General features: G+C 42.1%; 1 protein-coding gene across 1 annotated transcript in view; it reads left to right on the top strand.

Moving 5' to 3' along the window:
• Positions 1-19504: 19504 nt before the first annotated feature.
• The window catches only part of LOC107190531 (dynein heavy chain 2, axonemal), a 45027-nt gene continuing 42125 nt past the window's right edge, over positions 19505-22406 (top strand). Inside the window, exons 1-2 of the mRNA XM_015579341.1 lie at positions 19505-19742; positions 20114-20571. Of these exons, the coding sequence (XP_015434827.1) occupies positions 19520-19742; positions 20114-20571 (681 nt within the window). The 5' untranslated portion in view covers positions 19505-19519. The remainder of the gene's footprint in view (positions 19743-20113; positions 20572-22406) is intronic.

The following is a 22406-nucleotide window of genomic DNA, read 5'->3' as shown; positions in this document are numbered from 1 at the left end:
AGGGATCTTGTGAACAGAAAACAGAAGTAAGAGGAATCTCTTCGGAGTTGAAGAATGATAAAAGACCACGTTAACAGTACTCATCGTTTCTTATTCTTATTTTTTCTTTTTCTTTTTTTAGCGAGAAACATGGAGTTCGATGTTTTGATTGTGAAGTGGAAAAATAGAAGTGGCGTTCGTACTATTTAACCCTTTAACACCCAGATGTTTAACACTAGAACCACCAGCGGTCAATGTATGCCAAATTGAATTGCATAATATATCGATATCTATAATATATAGTACAGTATAATATAATATAGTGTAATGTAAAATATACATACATACCATACATTCGTTAAAGGGTTAAACCTAAGTAACAAATACACTATAATTTTCATTTCGAATCGATCTAACATAAAATTAAACCAAAAGCTTTGTACTAGAAAGGACTTTGTAACGAATTCTCAGTTTTTGATAAGTTATATAATATAATTTACAGGATCTAAGTACTATAATACTATTCTAGAGTGTAATCGTTGCCTTTTCCTCCAAGAATATCCACGGTAACGAATATAATCCTGAACGTTTTGCGAACGACGAGCGTAACGAAGAAAATCGTTTCAACCCTCGTCAACCTCGCTGGTCCAGCGCCTGTTCACCGAACTGATATTTCAGTCTGTTGTTTGTTTTCAGGGAGTACGTTGAAAATCCACACAGAAGAAGCGACCGCAACGGAAAGAAACATAATCGTGTGTGGTTGGTCCGATAACGCGCCGGAGACTCGATTCGAGCTGTCTCGCGCGAGCAAGAACCGCCGCCGTGAGACGAAGAGGGATCCTCCCGTGGATCCCAACGGTGTGATCCAGACTGCTCGTTCTGGCTCGTGGTTTCCCGCGTTACGGCTGACAGGGGTGCGGTTTTCAACCCCCGTTCTTTTGTTCCCCAGTGCTTTTTACGAAGCCACTCGATACTGGAAGCAAAACGAACGATCTCGAGATTTGGGGGTAGAACTAAAGCTCCTGTCCACTGGTGACACGGAAATATGGTAAAGTGATATTTGGATTTATTCTGGGTAGTGTTGGAATCAAGTATACGAAAGCACAAAATTCGCATAATAGAAGGATTTAGTAATTTTTCGTTTTTTTGCCGATATTCGATTCTTCAAGGTGAAAACCCATTCTATGCATTAGACGAGTTGTGACAATAATGTTTCGAGAAGAATTTCGTTCCCCTCAAGGTACGCCAGAATGTAAACCGTTACGTGGCTCCTGTTGTTTAGCCTTACCTCTCCTCTACCTGCACATGAAAGGTTCATATTGTCAATCGTTTCAGTCATTGTGCGAGTTCTTGCCGCGTGAGGATGTATTTGAGTTCTATTCTACTAAAATTTTATTTTAAAAATAGCCCTTTTAAGGCTTTATACGCAACAATTCTTTATCGGTTTAATTTTCGAAATAATATTTTCAAATGAATTAGTGTTATTTATACAGTGATATATTTCGTTGATTTGTGTTCTATACGATAAATGGAGACAGCAGCGAAAATGAATGCCTCTGCAAACGTTAATCGTGAGTAATGAAAAACAGTGAGCATATGAAGAGTACTTGTACTTTTTTGCAAAATTTAGTGTAACTTTTATTTTGACTGTTCTGTTCTCTTGAGTACACTCAGAATGAATTCAGAGTGGAGTGAAGTTCGTCCTTCATTTTTGAAACGATGCAGTTTTTATTGTACCGTTTAGAACTGTAAATTGCATTGAAAAAGTAATTGAAAGTGAAAAGCGGTGCAGCCTCTTGTTTCTATTTTCCCTTTAATTTAAGTGCATCACATCCAACGAATTTTATTCCAGCGGTGTTTACGTGGAACTGTAAATGAGTCTTTGAGTCCATACCACTTTTATTCCGCTTATTAAAAAATCTTTCGAACATTAACCGTGAATTGTAAGGGACAGAAATTATACAGAACGTCTTTCATGAAGAATGTTGCAATCCAAAGGAATGGAAAACTATAGTTCACTAATAGAAACGAACAATCCTCGGGAATTGAAAATATCGACAGACCGGATAAAGTGAACAAGACAAAGCCCAAACGTGTTTCCCCATTGAAAAAGAGTAATTTCACACCGTGGATATACGATTACCCATAAAACGGTAAAGAATTAGACTGTACAGGAAACTGAAGTTAATTTTTTAATTCCGCTACTATCTCATTCGTCCTCTGTAACGAATCCAGGATTATCGAGACGATAGTAATAGCTTCGTGAATATTCGATACACCGAACAAACGTTACGAACGGAAAATTGCGCACCAGAAAATCCCCCAAAAAGATATTTAAATTTTATTCATCTCGCCTGCTTTAACCCAGTCCATAGTCTCTATAGTAAAAATAAACACCTCTTATTTTTTTACCTGGAAAAATGGGAATTTGACCCTAACTTAACAAATTTCAATATAGAAGTATCGAAATTCGAAACTGTCTATCAATCAAAGGAATTCACATTGAGTGCAATAATTGACAATCTTATTAAAATTCAAAAAGAATAATAAATAATTAACCGGTCAAAACATGCCCAGAATGCTTCGTCGAATAGACGAAAATAAGAAATTCTGACCGTGTGACTGATCGTTTTGACTGCCAGTCACCATTGCCTCGACTTTCGGCACGGAAAACCCATCGACCGGCTTCCTTTCCTCGTCCATCCTTGTCGAATTTAATAATAGCGAATTTACACGACGTCCCGCTACCAACCCACCGCCGCCGCTGGTTTTGCAATTTCTGGCTCGGGCAGCAAAGTTCCCGTACAGTGCAGTTTCGCTTTTCACCGTAAACCGACCGGTTTTACGCGGCGTCCGCCATATTGGTGGCGAATACCAGCCGTGTTCGAGCGATTCGGTTCATTGAACGGTCTGCCGGAACGAAGGCCTGTGTCGCGAGGGAAGGGGGCAAGTATTTCGCGACCGTCTACCTGCTAAGAACGTGAATTTACCTTCTGTTTCCTCAGACTCAATAAGCGTTCGGCTTCTTTTCCCCAGGAAAATCAGGATCGAAGATTGCCTGTCCTCTAAATTCAACGATCAAAATTACTTTTCATATAGGTATCGTAAAAATCACGTACTTTAATCCACCTTCTGTTATATGTCTATTTCATTTTAATTCAATGTCAGCATTACGAAGAAAGAAGGCATGGTCAAGGTACCGATTTTAATAGACACCTAAATTCTAGGCCAGGAAGCCATCCATTTTGCGGTTATTTTAGGTCTAAAGCGTCTTTAAACCGTCTTCAAGGCTTCATTGGGTGTCTCGTGCTATCTAGGATCTCTCCTTGAAACAGATCACGTTTCGTGGTCCACCCAGTACAGGATTAAATTTATCTCATAAACATACTTACCACTTTGATTCGTACTTTTCGACGATCGTTAACGGTTTCAAATCACAGACCCTTATTGGGTGCGTAAACGTGACTTTCCGCCCTACCGCCTCTCTTTCATCCGTTAGAATCGAGTTTCAATTTAGCGAGGTTTCACGAGGAAAGAGTGGGTTGGTCCGTGTTCGACGGTCAGCTCCGCGGTTGTTTGTCGACGGTCAACCGTTGCCCGGGACGCGTTTCTTCGGGAATCGATTGCCGAACAGACGAGGGATTTCCTCAAGTGCTTCCGCTGTCTCGTGCAGAGACCACCCGGCCCACTCTAATCGGTTCGCTGGCCACCAGAATGGGAGGGGTGGGGGGCACGACTAACTGCTTTCTCGATCGCACGCGTTCGCTGATCGAATCGGAACGGAAACAATGGCCGACGGAATAACCGGTACACGGTACCCAGTCTGGCCCAGTTAACACGAGCCCAGTGAGGATGGTGGTACTTGTTCCTCGAGGTGCGTTCGGTTTTCGTTGGGCGAGAACGGCTGGCGAAACCGGAAACTGACTGCAGACTGACTCACCCCCTCCAGTTCGACGGACGGCCACCGAGTGTCCCGGGGAAATGGGAGTGTAAACAGTGGTGCGATCGAATTGTCGCGATTACGATCTCTCGATGGTGTCGTTTTAATCCCGACGATCAGGTAGAAACTGAATTTCATTCGTGTGTACAGGGGGAAACGCGTTCCTTAATCGACACGGGATGAATTTTCATGGGATGAAGAACGGGAGATATAAGGTGTCACTGGTGGTAGGATGTGATTCTACGTGGAAAAATAAGTCGAAAATATGGTATACGATTTTTTTACAGGACTTTGAGAAAGAGGAGGTAGAGTAAATTCTCGATTAGTGCTCGAAGGCTCCTCGGTAATGACAGAGAGAGGTCCACAGGTGTATTTTCACTTACTAAATAGCATGTTAAATAAATTGCAACTTTTTTTGTGTACATATTATTGTATTTTTAATTTTGCGCCGTCTCCAAAAAGGTTTCAATGTATTTAGTAAGGGAAAGTAAGTTTTCTTAACCATTGTTGCATTTCTGTGTAAATAATAAAAAGAGAAAAATATTTTCTACGTTTTAGTGCATTTCAGGGTCGGTCCACATTTTCTTAAAACATTTTTTTTCAGAGTCGAGTTTATCGAAAACGATATCTCACGTGAAAAAAATGTTATTCCATATTTTCTACTTATTTTTTTACGTAGAATCATTCTCTACTCCAGTGTACCACCAGTTACATGACACCCTGTATAAAATTGTTCGCAATCACGTTCGATGTATGAAAGGATGTAGTGATTGGTAAATGAACAGAAGTTGAATTGGGAGTTTTATCGAAATTTATAAATCAAACAGACGTATGGTTCCTCTTGTCGGATAAGAGAGTACGCGTTATAAAATGAGCTTTTAAATATTCTGCGGTGACGCGTGATGCACTTTAAATATTTAGTCGCGGTTAATACTTTTATTTAATGCGTTATATTGTATACATACGGTACCGGTTCGCAGAACTGGAGGACTTCGACGAATTAATTGGAGTAATATTATAATATCGTAAATGTGACCCACGTTTCTTTCATAAACTCCAACTGAAATCCGTGAGGGAAATACGGTAAATGGACTATTCATTCAAATATCCGGTTGGTGAAAAACAAAGAGATCATCGATACGCATTTAGTCACGTTTTCAATATTGACCGTATTTCTGTTTGTAAAAAGAGCCAATTTCCACCGTTCAGCATCAGAACTGGGCTCAATTTTATTCGAATAACACATTTTGTATCTGATTTCCCAATCCTAACCTGTGAGCAGTTAACGAGACAATTTCAAGATTATTTTATCACAAAAATAAAAATTTCCACGTTTAATCGATTAAAAATAACGAAGTACTTTTCCATCTTTTATTCGAAATTCTTAATTTCCCAATCTCTGTTCAGGATTCTAACTCGATTTCACCACCAGCACCAAGTTGGCGGAGGGAAACCACGATCCACAGACGATAACGTTTCGCAACGACGAAAACAAAGGAACCTCTGACGAACCGTGTGCACGTATAAGAGTCAAGACGGAGTCGGTTAATTTATTCTTCATTCTGAAAAGTAAACGCAACCGCCTCCCTCCACCCATGAGATGAGAAAATTGATCGACAATGAAAAGACAGAGACAGAGATCCTCCGTTTACGATCCGACCGGGCGACTCCGTCGTGACTTCAATTTAGACGAAAGGGTTGATATTTCCTATGACACTGTAATCCCGGAACAGGATTTTGTCGTGCTCCCACCCCAACCGGCGTAGTCGGGACGGGACATTAAAGCTGTTTTCACATTGTCGTTCGTAGAGGAGAACTCTCTCTCTGCCGAGAGTACTTGCCATGGTAATCAACTGGAGGCCCCCTGCCAGAGTCCATTCCAGATTGCCCCTCGTTCAATTAGCATACATACGATGGCTACCGTTGCTTTTGTCCCTTCATCCCCCCCCCCCCCATCCTTCAACCCAGTTTCTTCCAAAACAGAAGTATATCCACCTCCAGCGTTAATTAATTCCATCCTGAAACGATTTATAATATAGTAAATCCTCGATGATTGTCCGAAAGTTCTTAACATTAAATATTTCATAAACGTCATACGTGGCTGACACAAATATCATTGGCTTCGGAAATCCAAGCTTTATCACTGTGCTAAACCTCGGTAAAAAATCTGCTTTGTAAAATCTCACCTTGTCAGTGCCGAGGAGCACTTATCGAGGATTTACTGTAAACGAAGATCTATTCAGGACCAGCCTGTCCGAAATCATTTTGGTAATCGGTTCCCGAGGAATTAACCGCGAACGGTTTCGCGACGTGCGTGCAGACAGCAGGAGCGGAAATTGAAGGAACCAGCGGGGAGAACGAGTTATGAAATACGACGGGGCGGGCTGAAATTTACACGGGACTTAAGCGGTTCGAACGGATACACGGGACGCCTACGCTGACTAGCACGCAGGATACATTTATAATTGGTTACCTCCCGTTTTCCTTCCCCCTCTGTGAGCAATAACACGCCTGTTTATCGATCGTTCGATTTCTATTAATTGAAATTGTAAATGTAATTCGATCGAATCAGGAAATTATCCTGAAGCCTGTTTCTTTCCAAAGCTTTAATTTTGAAAACCTGAGATAGAATCTCACCTGGCAAGTTTGAACTCACGAGGATCAGTGTTACGCAACTTTCAAGCCTTACTCTGATCATAACCGATGCTTCGTGAAGGAAATTCAAGTTTTTCGAAGTGAAATACTAGGGGATTGCGCTGTCGTTTTTAATACGCGATACTTGCCTTGAGTTTCGGATCTCTTTTTGTCAAAGTTATTTTAGAGACAGTATTATACTGTCTGGTACCTAGTCTTCAGACCCGTTGATATAAAGTAATTTCAGAATCTTGAATTGAAGCGAATTTCTTGGCTGAATAAGTAGAAATATCAACGATGCCGCAGACGGCTGACATACTAGGGATCCGATCTGTCTCCAATATAAAATAAATTGATCTCTTACATTGTAAGAGTCCAATTCAATGTATTAGGTGTAGAAATTATTGGCTTTTCTTTTATCTATGAAAAGAAGGCCACGAATCAATTTCTACACCAGATACTCTAAGGGACAAAAAAGTTACCATTTTTCTGATTCTTTATATTTCTATTATTTCTTAACATGAACTTATAACTTTCATATATTTCTATTATTTCTTAACATCAGCTTATTACTATACTAGGTTTTATACACTACATTTTCGGAGTTTACTGTGACTTATACAGCTTTTAATTCTCGATCCAAACATACATTAAACACATACTAAAGTATCAAGTTGATGTTAAAAAATAATAAAAATGAAACAAATCTAAAAAGTAATACCTTTTTTTCTGGTACTTTATTTAGAGATGTCCAGGTTCGATGATCCAACGTCTCGATCCCACACCAATAAATTCGCAGGAAATAGTTTGGACTAGACTCTCGAAGCGTCTCCCGTTACGAACTTCGGCCACATCCAGCGAGCCTTCGTCGTGTTGATTCAGACAGCGCAATTTCCGAAGTGTTCCGTCCGTATCGGTGACGTTCCTTTCTTAAGCTTGCTTGCCTTTTATCAGGGAAATACAGAGTTGTTGCGTTACGAATCCAAGGTTTCATACTTTCCCCCGGCCCAATAGGAGGCTACTACTTTTGCTTTCTTATGTATCGGATCCTGTAACGTCTGGCCCGATCCCTTTGAAATTCCAAAAAGTTTCCGCGAGCAGGAAGCTTTCCATTCGGCGAATAACAGAGTGTTCGTCGAAAAACCGGGAGAAAAAGATATCTTTGAGCAGCTTTCAAGGGACCATTAACCATTCACAAAAATAATGAATCTCTGAAGGAATTGAAGCTCTTGGGGAAGCAACTTTCTCCTTGTTCGTACAATTAAAAAAAAAATGAGATTGTCGAAAGTTCGAAGAAGTATATATCCCAACAGCGTCAGGGGCGAATATTTCGTGTCAGATTCGGCGAGGCCCTGTCAAGAAGGTTCCGTTAAAAATTTTTCCAGATCCTTCCTTTCAAAATCCTCGTCCATCTTCCCGATCTATCTGATCGGACCCAAGAGCCACCCCTCAAAAATGCCTGTTGCCTAGTGTCATGATAAAAAAAATCACCCTCTGGACGAGTCCACTAGCAGGAGAATTTCAAAAGGGGTTGGAAAGAAGGACGTTCTATGGCGAATCGACCGAACACACAACACTGCAATGTTTCCGCGAGCTGTGGCGATCTTTTTGCTCGGTTTCGCTGGCTCCTGACCGACGATACGGAACATGGGCAACGGGGTAAAACTGGTACGAGTTTCCAGGATATGTCCCCAGGGTATACGGTCGACGGCTGAAAAGATGATGCATAATTACGGCGGCTAGCAACAGGTACTCATTGGCCCTAGGGAAAAAAAGCAGCGAGTAGGATTTTACACGCGTGTTTAACACACAGAATACGTGTTTGTTGCGTGGGGACTAGCGGAAGAAGGGGGAATGAAACGGTAGATGGAAAAGCCTGGCGTGAGATACGAGAGGATTAATGAAGTCCCGTTGATCCATGAGGCATGAAGTCCGCTGAAAAATTCAATGGAACGTCTTGGGTGGCTAGTTTGATCTTTTAAAGGGGCCTTGTAAAGGGACTACGTTGCGAATAAAATGGACGACGGTGGAAGAAGATGGAGGATGATGGATAGTCGTCGGACCGTGGCGCTAACGTATTTCGTCGCGGTGATTAATAACAGAGCAATAAAAATGGGCTGGGATATACCGACGGTGCGTTATCCGACGTCGCTGTTGGGACGGAGTGAAAGTGAGGGAAAATGTTTGTAAAATGACGTCATGTGGAGGAATTTAGAAATAATATGTTAAATTCAATACCGTTACAGACCCAGTTCCTAATCACTGAAGAGTAATTATCGCCGTTGTTTTTTACGTGTAAATAGAAAAATTAAGCAAATCCATTAGAATTGTTGTTACTCTAGTAAATGTATGTTTTATCTTCAATTTAGTATTAACAAAGGTGCAGAAACAGAAATACAATTGAATTATAATTTAACTTTTAAGGTAAGAAGTGCAAAGGGAACAATTTCTGATCATCTAAATCATATGTCAAAATAGTTCATAATTATTTAGTAGTTTTTTGTAAAATAACCTTTATTACAGTAAACTTATTATATGGTATCCATATACTAAACAGATCAGGAACTGAGTCCATGATGGTAATTTTTGTAAAGTTGTGTAAAAAACGACACGTCATTTGCATTACCTATTTAGATCTAAAGGTGGGCGCAAACAATGCAAGAATTCTAACTCCATAAAAACCTATGAAAATCACTGGTAAAGTCTGATGAAAATCCAAACCGTATTAGACGTCGTATCACATTATTCCACGAAGTAGTTGTAGTAGCAAAACTACTCTACAAAGCTATGACGGAAAATCCGTCGTAGTCGCCGGTTGGAGCAACCAAAGTCCCCCGAGTAATGCCAATTAAACCCCACTCCCGTAAAACCAGCCCTCAGGCGGACCAGTAAAACTCTCTTTCTCTCTCTCTCGGCGACTCTGCGCGTTACACCGTCGACGTGACAACGCCGTCGTGGACAGTAAAAGAGAAAAACGAGGTTCAACGGACGGCTACAAAAGGCTCTGGATATCATAAACGACAATGAAACTCCGAAGGAAGCCTGGAACAAAGTGGTTCACCGTATGTGTGTGTATATCTGTGTACGCGCGTGCGCGCACGCGTTTGTATCTCTGAAAGGACAATGTCAACAGCCGTAGCGAGTCGCTCCGAGCCGAAGGGAATAGGAAAGAAAGAAAAAGGGGTAGATGGAGAGAGAGAGAGAGAGAGAGAGAGAGAGAGAGAGGAGAAAAGGGCGACGGAACGACACGCCGGGGATCGTTCGAGTCCTCTGATCGGTCAATAACGATTTCCAGGGGAATATAAATGTCTCCGCGAGAGCATTCGTCCGGGGCCGGTTCGATTCGGCCCGTGTCCGGCATTGCCTTTTAATCTTGTAGCTTTGCCTCTTTTAATCTCGTTCCATCGACCCGCCCCTCCCCCTCCCTTTTCTAACGGGTTCCCGGCTCGATGCAATTTCTCCTTTCGTTTCGTTCGCTCTGGACCGGCTGGGAATCGTTCATCCGGCTGCTCGCGTACTGCTTGCAAAAACATTCGTCCCTCCGCGAGAATCTTGACCGAACAGAGAAAAGAAGACTTATGGTCGAGAAGACACGGCTTCTGACTGATTACAGGATCATTCGGATGACCAGGATAATCGGAACCACACGGGAACGAAACGGTGCTTCGACCGTCTAGAAGAAACCTTAATGTCCTCTTCGATAGTAGTATGATCGTTGGCTTTCAAAGATTGATACAGTAAATCATCGATGAGTGTTCGAAGGCTCCTCGACACTCTCAAGGGAACCAGGTGACTGATACAAACAAATTTTGATGCAACTTTGTTCAAATGTTTCATTAGACCTACCGAATAATTTAACTGTGATTCGTTCGTACCCGTTAAGGGAGGAAACCCCTTTTATCCGAACCGGTCCTTCCATGTAAGTGCTTATGAATCTTAAACCACAATGAATATCAAAAAATTGTTGAAATAAAAATTATACCGTTTCTTACGGCCTAGAAAAAAAAATAATAAAATTGCATTTGACCTTCACGAAAGAACTGGACTTTCCTAGAAACAGTTCCAGAGGTATAACCGCACCAGATCGCCGCGCCCAGCTTTCTGTAAATCCAAGTTCTCCGCGGTTACAACGTCCACGTGTGTCCTGTTAGTGCCGGATTTACAAGACCCTCGCGAAACGATCGTCGTCCCTTGGGCAGGGATTATTGTTTCCAGTGTGCAAACACTAGGACAACGAATTCATCCGGTCTCGTCGTCTTGAACCGGAATACCCATAAATCTAGCTGGATACAAAGGACAAAGCCAGCTGAAACACTGGCTGAACGGAGACAACGGAAAAGCGGATGGGGTAACACTGTGAACTTCCTTTCACAGTTTTATTACTTCGTGCGACCAATAGAGGCTGTTTAAATAAGATGCAAAACGCGGAGCTCGCGCCACTTTCAACCGACAATACCGATCGATCCCGTCGGCCCCTATTCGAGGAAATATAAATCCCGTTTAATGCACCGGCCACCTAAACGACGTGGATTTGTGCGAGCTATACCCGAACGGCCATTCGAGCCTCGATGTTAGATTGATGTGGCACTCCGGGCAAGCTGTAAATATCGAGATATATACCGTCCCTTGATCCCGTGGAATTTCACGGCGATGACGAACTCAAATGATCCTGGGTTCATTACCTTCGGAATCGTAGGTGATCACTCGAAGAACGTTCGTTATTGAAAGTATTACGTGATCCAAGATTTGAGGCTTTCACGACAATTTATTATACAGTTCTCAATGCTGAGGCCTCCATAAAGCCTTGTGGAATTAATTTAACATTTTTCTACAACCAACCAAACTTTACTCGGTCGGCATATTCGCACTCTGATTGATCGGGTCGTTCGTTAATATCTCGTTAACAAAACCTCGGATAACATTTTTGTTAAAGGAAAAACTAGTGACCCATTTCAAGGACCTGCAACATTTTTGTTACACCCTGTATACGTATGTACATGGTAACAAAAAGTCATTCCCTTTGGAATAAAAACGATATTATCCGTGAAATCTCAGAAAACATAACCTTGAGATGACTTTCACTCTCATGGCCTAATGTTCCCCCTGAAATACAGTTAGTTACCTCAAGTAAAGTTACACCTAGGGAACATCTAGTAATTATTCAGGATTCAAATTATCATAGCATCGACAGATTCAATTAATAAAGTTAAGTATCCATTCTTATAAACTCCTGAACAAATCTCCACGCACGTCGTTCGCGCGCTTCTCTTCATGGAAATCGTATTCCCAGGGACCGGAACAAATCGATTCTTAAAGCGTCGCCGCCTCGACGAAGTGGCGAAGGGTTGATCTTCAATGGTTGGGAGACAAGCGGCGATCACTCGAGATCCCCGTTCGTCACGCTGTTCTTTCCTCGAGGATCGAGCAACTTCGTGGCCCTCGACGATATCTACAGGCGAGAAGAGAGAGAGAGATCGTAGAAACCCCCCCACCGGAAAAAGGGCTCGAAGATCGACGACGACGGTAACAGTCTCGGACGGGGGTCGCATAAATCAGCTGCACACGAAGAGAGTCTCGAGAAGAGAGGAGAGAACGCCATTCGAGGCGAGGCACCGCGAACCGTCGATAAAATGCAAAGGTGGAAAGTTACACTTAAAGATGTGCCGGCCCCGGATCCGCACAGAGAGTACTTGGACGCCTCGTCCACCGACGAGGAGGAGAGAGAAAGTAAGGATTTACGGGAAAAATATTAAAAGGTCGTCCCGCCGATTCGTTTTTCCGGCCGTGGTGCGACGTTTCCGGTTCCTTCCGTTTCTTATTTCCGGGCGAGCACCGTCGAGAGATTCTCTAACCTCTATGGGATTGCAATTGACGTGCTCTGGTCGGTTTTCGTATCGAGCTTTGGCTATTATCGATACGATGTGTCAGGTTGGATAATTTGGAATTGATTGGTAATTATAATGGGTTGAAGCAGGCGTTCGAATGCAGGTGCTGAATATTTACGATTTATTTTCGTGTTTAGTCAGTAATTTGTACATCGTGCAACCTGTCCAGTGAATCAACTTTATACATAGAAACGAGTAAACTGAGTTATTGAAATAAGCAAATGATTGAATGTTGATTTTTGCCCATTCTTTGTTTCATATCACTGGATAAAAATGTTGATTTAATTAATATTGTCCATTCACCGGTGAAATCTGTATATTTTCCTTTTAATTTGATTAATTACATTTCCAATTTTCGAAGTTGAAATTTATACATTTTAGAAAAATAGGTGTTAAAAATCGAATTTTCGTGTACGAAATATTTATTAATGTTATTATCGTTTAAAATTTGATTTTAATAGTTAGAAAATCTTTTCAAGTATTCATCCATTGGTATTTACCCTATTACTATTTTTAATTTCTCAGCTATGACTCTGGTATCCTATTAACTGCTTATAACTAAGGCGACGATTTGATCAATTTCGACAGAGATAGGTTTATCTGACGGCAATGGATCTTTCATAGAGAAATCTCCTGTTTTGAATTTTTCAAACCATTTTTTGACATCTACAATCACTCACAGGTATTGTTTCTAGCTTCTCTGCACGGTACAAATCTTTTTTTTTAGTGGATCTGAATGACACTTTTGTCCTCTTGGAAGTGATAAAGCATTATACGTCGGAAATACACTTTCTGGTCTTCCATATTTAAATCACTCACACGTCAGTTCGATTGTACCCATGTTTACGATATCTTTTTTTAAGTTGAAGAGAACAGATTAGAGAATACAATGATATATAATTTATAGGTTGTAATGCGGTCGGTAATGCAGGAGATCAATCGTTTTCATTTGTCAGCAGAAAACCGAAAGAACTTTTGATGATTCCTGCTCTGTTTACCTAATTGATAGACTCTGGATTTTCCTGTAAAATGACATTTTCCAAAGTAATTCATCAAGACAAGACCAAATATAGAAATACCCCTCATTAAATATCGTATTAAGCTAAGCATAAAATAGCAAACCCGTTGGAATGGTCTTTTACTGTATTACATTTTTTAAAAATTATACTATAAACGTAAAAATTCGAAGTCTACCAATTAATAAAAATGATTCTCCCCATAAAAACTCGAACTCCGCTGCGAACTATTCACAGACCTCAAACAGATCGCCAATTCTTCCGTAATTTCTGCATCGTGTCAATAATGTTCATTACTACCAAAAAGTTCAGAACCTCGATTCCCATGGCGAACAAGGTCGACCGACCTGGTCGACCGAGAATGGTTAGGGTGTATCGATACGAATGGTCAGCTCGTGAATTATGACGCCCAAGGTGGCCACTGGTGGCCGATTAATCGGTCGTTCACGGTGTTGCCGAGTTCCTAATTTGTCTCTCGGATTATGGTAATTTAAGCCTGTCTCCCCTCACCACCACCTGCCCCCACCCCCGTCCACGAACCAATTCCTAGGGAAACGCAGCTAATTCGTCGCGGCTCTCCGTTCCCAGCCAAAAGTAGGCAAACTGGATAAACCAATAACAGGCCGCCCTCACACGTACACCCGTTATCCGCAATATCTGCCCTCCCCCTTGGTAGCTTCAAGGACTCGAGGAGCGAGAAGATGAACGAGCGTGGGTGGAAACGTTGCGAAACTACCCCGCGAACAATTAATGTCGACGCGAAGACCCGCCGGAGAATCAGTCGATCGAGTTTAACTTCGTATTAACCCCGTCCGCCGCAGTAGTTTGAGTAACATCGAAGTGTACTGCGCTTGATATTAATAGTCGAAGCGACAGAAAATACTAGGGGTTGAGTCGAAACATTTTCTGTGGCGTTAACCCTTTCAAAAATTATCGAAGAAATATATATAATGTTGTGTAGATTATATATAAATGATTCACACGGATGTTTTAACATTTGGAAATATTTTAATACCGTTTTTCATTCGTTGCTATTCGAAGACTTTAGTACTTTTATACAGCGACTCACAAATCTGTTCCCAAAAGGCATTTGTTTCCCCAGATTACGTACCAAACCAGGAATCCCATTTCAAAATGAAGAAATATTTATGATGAACGCATGATGCAAGTAAAAATAACGATTCGTGTAGTTTGTTTAACAGAAAAAGTTGTAGTTCGGTGAAACTTCGAAGCATGTAACTAAAGGAGTTTCAGGATCGACATTTATCTTTCCAAAGGGACAGGTGCATAACAACGGTTATCTCGACCATAGATTGGAATATTTAACTATGCTCCGAACACCGTCGATCTATCATCCACGAGCTCCCCCCTCGATTTATATATCCGGCTTTTACACGAAAATCCAACCGTTCCCCGGGTCAATTCATTCGATTTTTTCGAAAGATTTTTTTCAGCAGTCCGTGCAACCCCGTCACTGGTAACATCGATATCATCCCTGCCTGGACAGAAAATCGAACATTTCCGTTCGATCCCGTGACATTTTCGCGACCTGTTCGGATATTCACCGACACAGTTCGTCATGAACGAGTTGAGGGGTGGGGGAAGGGGGAATCGAAATTAAAAATCACGCTAAAGCGACTAATCTTTCGAACACGGGGAATTATTCGCGCGACCGACGGATACCCTGCTATAACAAAAAAAAAAGTTCATTACTCGACGAGCTTTCAACGCGCCCGTCATTCTCGTTTGTCCCCCAACAGTTTTTCGATTACTCGTGTCCCGCTACAAAAGCTTCAGAATTTCTCCTGTTTATTAAAATCCGTTAAAAAAAAAATGTCGTCGCCATTTCGCGATAACGATTCGTAATGAAAAATCGGATTAACCGTTACGATTCCCATTACACTCGCAACACAATTTTCGTTATTTTCCGTTTTTTTGTTCGTTAACTAACAAGATTCACGTGACGTAACTTGCTTCGATCTCCGACCGCCATTTTGTCGACAGCGGGATCTTCGATTAAATTCAGACGTGACAGTAGGAGACAATGGAAGCCCACCACAGGTCTCCTCACCTTTCACCAGTAAACTGTAGCGCCCACATTGACAACCTATGTCCTACTATATTAAAAAAAAAACCTTCTCATAGATCAAGAATTAAATTCCTCCCATTCAGGAGTGAGCACGAATCCCAATAAATCATTTCTACTCTCCGTTCGATCGTAATCCCGCGCAAGGACAAATGTATTTGCACTGGCAACAAAAGCAACCGCCTCTACGTTCGCGAACGGATCGTCCTCGGAAGTTTCCCGCGCGGAACACGGTTACAGCGTGTACGTGACGGTCGCGGGAACGGTAAAACCGTGAAAAACCACATCGTCGCGAGAAGCTACGTGACGGTAATAAGTCCCCCGAACGGGTGGAGGGTCTACGTGGGATGGTGGTTACGCTGGGCCAGATGAGAAGACGAGCGTCGTCACTATCTGCATAATGCTCGCTATCATAGGCCAATAAATTACGGCAACGTGTCCTCCCGCGGGCGCCTCGATCGCCTGACGTGTTTCCTCTTTCGCCGATTCAGTGGCTGGCCGCGATTTATCGTTGCTATTAGATTGCCAGGAGCAAAGGCGTATCCGAGGGACTAGAAGGAAGCAAGAGGGATGATGGAAGGGGGTGTGGGGGATGGTGCAAGAGAAGAGGACCAAAGAAAAACGACGTTCGGAACGGTACCGCCAGGATGGAAAGGGAAATAGTGGGAAAGAGAGAGAGGAGAAGATTCTTAGAACGAATGTCTTCGATTTAACTCTCCCGCCGGATTTAAGAGGGACCCATCGCGGCCGCCGCCGTTTCCAATTGACGACTAACGAACGATCCTCCTTCCGTTCACCCTAAACTTGTTTCCGTTTCGCTGCCGCGTCGGGAATTATATTCGAGATCCTTCCCACCCTGTCGCCGTCGTTCTACTTCGGTCGAAATGATTTTTCTTTTTTTTTTTTCATTCATTTATCCGTGATCCTTTCGCAGGAAGGAAGACGATCCTGACGCAGCAGGAGCTTAGGCCGGTTTATCTTGACGAAGAGCTCGAGCAGTTTGTGAGTAGACTGTGGTGTTTTACCTTACTTAGGATTCCAGTTGTAATATCCTGGAAATTAATCATTTTACGCGGAGGAATCAAATATGTTTATACTTACCGTCGTTGGTATTGGGATATTTGTCTAATACGGAGAACGAACTTCGCGATCTATAGCATGTTCACCTGAATATACATTAATTTCGAGGGAAACGTCGCGAAATTATGCCGAACACACACGCAATCAGAGCAGTTCGTCAATTACTCCGATACCATTTTTGAGATTTTCAAGAATCAAGGTTGTTATTCTATAGGTCGCTGAATTCGCCCTTCCACCGACAACAACGTGGTACTAAAAAAGATGCAATGACCTTGAAATAACTCAAGGTCACCGTCATATTTAAAAAAAAAAATCGTAGTAGTTCTTACTGACTCACCCTGTACAATTTTCCCGAAACATCCTGTTTTCTTCATTCAGACCAGATGTCCCAATACTTACGAACGCCAGTGTACGTTGTGCTACCATCTAAAGAGTCTTTCGTTCTGTTTCAAGGTGACCTGCGTGAAGGAAATGACAACCCTCAGCGGCATCACCGAGAACGATTTCATGCATCGTCACGAGGTGACGATTCGCGAGTTCATAAATACTCCGCGGATCTCCGTGCTCACGGTGTATTTGCTGCACAACAGACTGAACGTCGGGTTGGGCTTCCCGATAGTGCCAGTCCGCGAGCTGAACTACTTCATCCGGGAGTCGCAGAACGTTCTGCACCCGGACACGTTTCGCGACCGAATACTGTTCGGCTCGGTGAACGAAAAGCCCGAGTCCCACGTTCTTATGGTGGTCCAGAACACGCTAGCGCCGATCTTCGTACCGATCGAGACCTGGCCAGACAGTATCCTAACTCGCGGCTTAACTGGTATTTAATTAGTCGGCTGCGAAAGTTTCACGCGAACGCTTCGTCCTGGGTAACGATACTTCAACGAGCCACGAAACTTCACTGTCCTCACTTCGGGCGTTTTCTTGCCCCTTGGGTAGACAATGCGCTCGGAGAACTTTGATTAGGGTATCCCCGTTAGAGAACCTGAGATGAATTTTCTTGAGCGAGTGGTACGAGTCAATAGGAAGGCTGACGTAGTCTAGACTAGGTAGACGATTCTAGAGGTGAGAGATTGGACAGGATGTCTTCTTTCATTGATAAAACATGTTCTAGATTGGTACTTTTCATGTATATCTTGTTTTCGTACTAGGGGGGAGCAAGTAGTATAAGTCAACGTAAAAGGACCACCATCGAAATCCATCGAAAACTCGTTCTTTCTCTGTATTTCTAGACTCTATACAAAGACTAGAAGCTTCATTACCAATTATTGACTAATTAGAAGTACAAACAGTTTCTGGAAGGTAGACAAAAGATGTCTAGAGTAGGAGTTTTCCATGTACCATTTGGGTACGTCTTCGTATTAGAAGACCAAGTAGTATAAGTCAGCGGAAAAGCAGACCGTGATCGAAACCCTTCGAAAAGTCGTTCTTTCTCTGCATATATAGATTCTACGGAAAGACTAGAAGCTTTAGTAGCAAAAATGATTTTCTTGTAAGTGCAAAAAGTTTCTGAAAGCATAGAAGGTTCGGAAAGAGGTTGAGGTTCTGGAAGTAGAACAATATTATTGATGACACACCTCTAAGAGCACTGTCCTAGAATTCGATCCGTTTATTTCCCCGTATCATGAAAAAGAAAGGAGATCTTTAGTTGGTCTCCTTCAGTTAATACCAAGTGACTTCACATAGCCAGCAACCATACATCCCCATTTTTCAACAATTTTTCATGACCTTCAAATCATCGAATTGGTTCAAACAAGACAACAAAATGGCCCCTGTTATTAACGTAGATGCGCGTCTGGGCTGTACAGACTACATTTAGTAGCATTAAGTGCGTAACGGCGAAGTCTGTGTTCTTCTTAGAAGAATCCATGGTGCTCGAGGGAATTCCGAATCAAGGTCTGCTCATAAGCACTAAATCTCACTGTACAAGGGTACCACAACCCCAGGGCCCGTTCGAGATCCTGTACAACGGATCCGAACAACGGGTTGAAAGCTTCGCAAGGGGAGAGGGGAAGCGTCGATTAACGTCAGGAACGATCACCTGGATAACGCGGCAGTCTCTTCAGCTTAAGGTTACAGCAGTCTGAAACGATGACTTTACCAAGTGAATTTGTAACTTCGTCGACGCAATCCCGTTACCGCAACGCTCCGTCCGCGAACTTCCGGCCCTGGTCCACACCGGCATGACTGTGTTGTGGAGAGAGGATTGAGGGGGGGATGGGACGAAACAGGAAGGGCCAGGACGAAGTTATTATTACCATAATTTTCGGCCAAATGCTCCGTCGGTGAATTCGTCGTCGATGTTTGCCCATGTACTAGGCTGGGGGAGGTAAAACGGCATCCGCTCGAGTAAGAAACAATTCCGTTGCGTGAGTGGCCGGAAGCCGCTTCATTATTCCTAATGGATCCGTGGTTCCTCTGATCGGTTGGTCATAGTGTTCCTCGAATTACAAATTGTCGATTACTTGACGAGCACTTTTGAATGGAAATTGGATGTTCGTGGAAGTTTAGTATTGTCGTCTTGTACAGTAAATCATCGATGATTGTCCGAAGACTTCAATAAGAAATATTTATCACTGTGGTAAACCTTGTTAAAAAGTCAGTGTTACACCTGGGGTCCTCTCATTCTCAGTGCTTTCGAACACTCATCGATGCTTTACTGTAGTAACTTGTCGTTGGACTACTCGATTATTTTCGTATACTTCTCATAGTTCTTGTTCGTGTTGTGTGACAGAATTCTTTGGTAAAAAGATGATATAATCCGCTGATGCTGTCGATGATAGGAATTTTAGAGAGTCTATTTGTAATTCCTTAACGTAAGTGACCCACATGCGTGAAGGCTGACTTCTACACCAGCCTGGACACCTTCCTCTGCAAATTAACCGACCTCACGTACAAAATGCTGGGCTTAACGGTGATATACGTGCCCCGTGAGGGCAGCCAGCTCGCGGAACAAGAGTCCGCCGACGAGTCCAGTATCGATAAGGAGCTGGTCAAGAGGCTCGAGGGCGTGGTGGTACATTGGACTACACAGATCAGAATCGCCCTCATGGACCAGGAACAAGCGACGCCCAACGAGTTACTGTGCCTCCAGGACGAGTACGAGTTCTGGACCTATCGATGTTCGTATCTGCGAAACCATGATCAATTAAATTCTTCGCAACGATCGTGATTTAAAGGGTTAGGCCACCTTGGATGCCTGAAGATCATATGTAAATGAAAAAATTTTTTCAAGGACTTTATAAGACAATTTTGTAACTATTTTTTTAAACAAATAGAGGACTAAAATGGTGGACAAATTATTCTCTAAAATTGTCTGCAGGAAAAAAACTTTTCACCATAGGGCGTGTAGAGTAAAGCCCTTGAAACATTTCTTTTTCATTCACACTTACATACGAATTTTGGGCCGTCAAGATGGCCTAACCCTTTAATTACATATTAGGCACAAGAGAATCTTTCCAATTGTTGAGCACAAAAATTTTTCCGACGACAGACGACAATCTCTGTGGTTTAAACCATCAACTCCAAACATCCACCGTGAAGAAGATCACGGAGTATCTCTCGGTCAGTCACTCGACGTACGTTCGTCAGTTTCTCGCGTTGAAGGACGAGATCGAGGACGGTGTCAAGGAAGCAAAGTCGAACATCGAGTACCTGCGCAGTCTACAGGCACCTTCGGCCGAGCTGAATAAATGCACCGAGCCGTCGGAGATTGGGAAACATCTGATGAAGATCATACACCTGTTTCGTGTAATCTGGCTGAATTCACCGTACTACAATAGCCAGGAGAGAATCGAAAATCTGTTTGGGGCCCTCAGCAACCAGATCATCATACTTTGCCGTGGCTTCATCGATCTGACAGAGATTTTCGAAGGTAAAACCAGGAAGTCCATACAGAAGTTGAATGAATGCCTGGAAGCCTGTGAAAATTACAGATCTGTCTACGAAAAGGTAACAATCATTCTTTTGCAATACCATTTTACATGAAAATTTCATGTTATTAATATATTGTCATGAATTAATGTTTAATTAACTCTCGTGCACTGTTCGGGTCAATTTAACCCGAAGCAAATCTTTAAGATTCGATACGATCTAACGATAGGTAAATATATTTGATTAAATCGATTTTAACCCTCTAATAGTAAGGTCCTCTTCTGCTATCCCCACTCTAGTTTCTATTTTTTTATTATACACATTTTTAAATATTTTTGATTATTTAGTAAACATGTAGTACTTATATTATTATATAACTAAATTATTATTCCTCATGATATAGATAACCAAAAATACAAATTCAGTACCTAATAAAATAGCAAAAAATAACTCGGATCGGATCCCACCCCATTTTACCAAGTACGACCTTAAAACCCACCTTACCATTCGAGGATTAATACAGGCCCAATTTAATTCAAGGAATATCAATGTTTATTGAACAGTGCACAAGGGTAAAATGTTCAAAGAATAGTTAAACCAGTTTACATTCATTTTCCCTATTTTTAACGCAGCAATTTTCTCGTACAACAGTTCAATCTGATAAAATTCTTCATCGTTTCGTTATTTCCTTTTTATTTTTCGTCTTAGGGTTCAATTACAAGCGCAACTTGTAAAACTATCTCTCGTCGATATTACGTACAAATTCACTACGCCGGTCGGTGCATTAAAGGACTATTAAACGACGTGAGCGGGGTTACTTTAGATACTTGGGGAAGAGCCGTTAGGCAAAGTGAGGAGTTCCCGCGTTAAGCGGAAGTCACGGTAATTGTACCCCTCTCTTTGGCCAACTCACAATGATCCCCTGTGCCGTGCGGAAACACGTCGCTGCGTCGTTAAAATAATATTCACATCCCCCAACCGCCGCCCTCCCTTCTATCCCCCTTGGAAGGTCGTTTAACGCGAACAGCAATTAATCTTAACCCCACCCCCGTAATCCCGTATTGTTGCAAAACAATCTGAAGAGATTGATAGCCCTTGTACTCTCAAGTGCGTGTCGAAAAACGCTTTTTCCCCGATTAACGTATTAATAGGAAAAAAAACACTTTCCTTAAGTGCGATAATCATTCACGCTTAAATTGCACTTTTCACAGGGTGATTAAAAAAAAGGGAGACTAAGACTTTAGAGGTTTACAAGTACTCACTGAGAGGAATAAAAAATGTTCTCAGATAGGTGATCAAAGTAATGTGTGCAAGAAAATATACAAACAAACTTTTGTGATTTTTTTTTAAAGGATTGATTTCAGGACCTATGCTGACTAGACATTTTCTACTCCCCTCAGTGAGTACTCTAAGCCCCTAAATGTCTTGACAATTGTTTAATCATCCTGTACAGACCATTTAGAATCATCAAACCTTGTACTATTTTGTCCATTTAACAGACATTTTCAAGCACAAAATTTTATAGTGTATATCACTGCTCCCCACGTTGACCCTCGATAATTACCCTCAGATTAAACCAATTCTCAAAAACCCTCACCCTCTCCCATCCCCAGCAATGTTCCACAGACACGAATCACGCGCACCTACCACGACGTCCAGGAAACTTCAGACAATCCAGGTGAAAATTAGCAAAATTACCCGTTTTAATTTCCACTGGATATTCCAACGAAGTGCTCACCTTCTCTTTCCCCACGAGTATTCAAATCATCGTAATAAATTGCCCGTCAAGGGATTAAAAACCATCAGGTTTTCTCGCTAGACAACCACCTCCCTTCTCACCCTCTAGCAGAAAAGGATAATGGCTTCGAAAATAATTTGTCAACCGTGGATTAACGTTTTATCTCGGCGAAAGA

This window comes from Dufourea novaeangliae, unplaced genomic scaffold, assembly GCF_001272555.1.
Source record: "Dufourea novaeangliae isolate 0120121106 unplaced genomic scaffold, ASM127255v1 scaffold187, whole genome shotgun sequence".
NCBI lineage: Eukaryota > Metazoa > Arthropoda > Insecta > Hymenoptera > Halictidae > Dufourea > Dufourea novaeangliae.
Note: the sequence above shows the minus strand (reverse complement) of the source record. Positions and strands in the feature narration are given on the sequence as shown.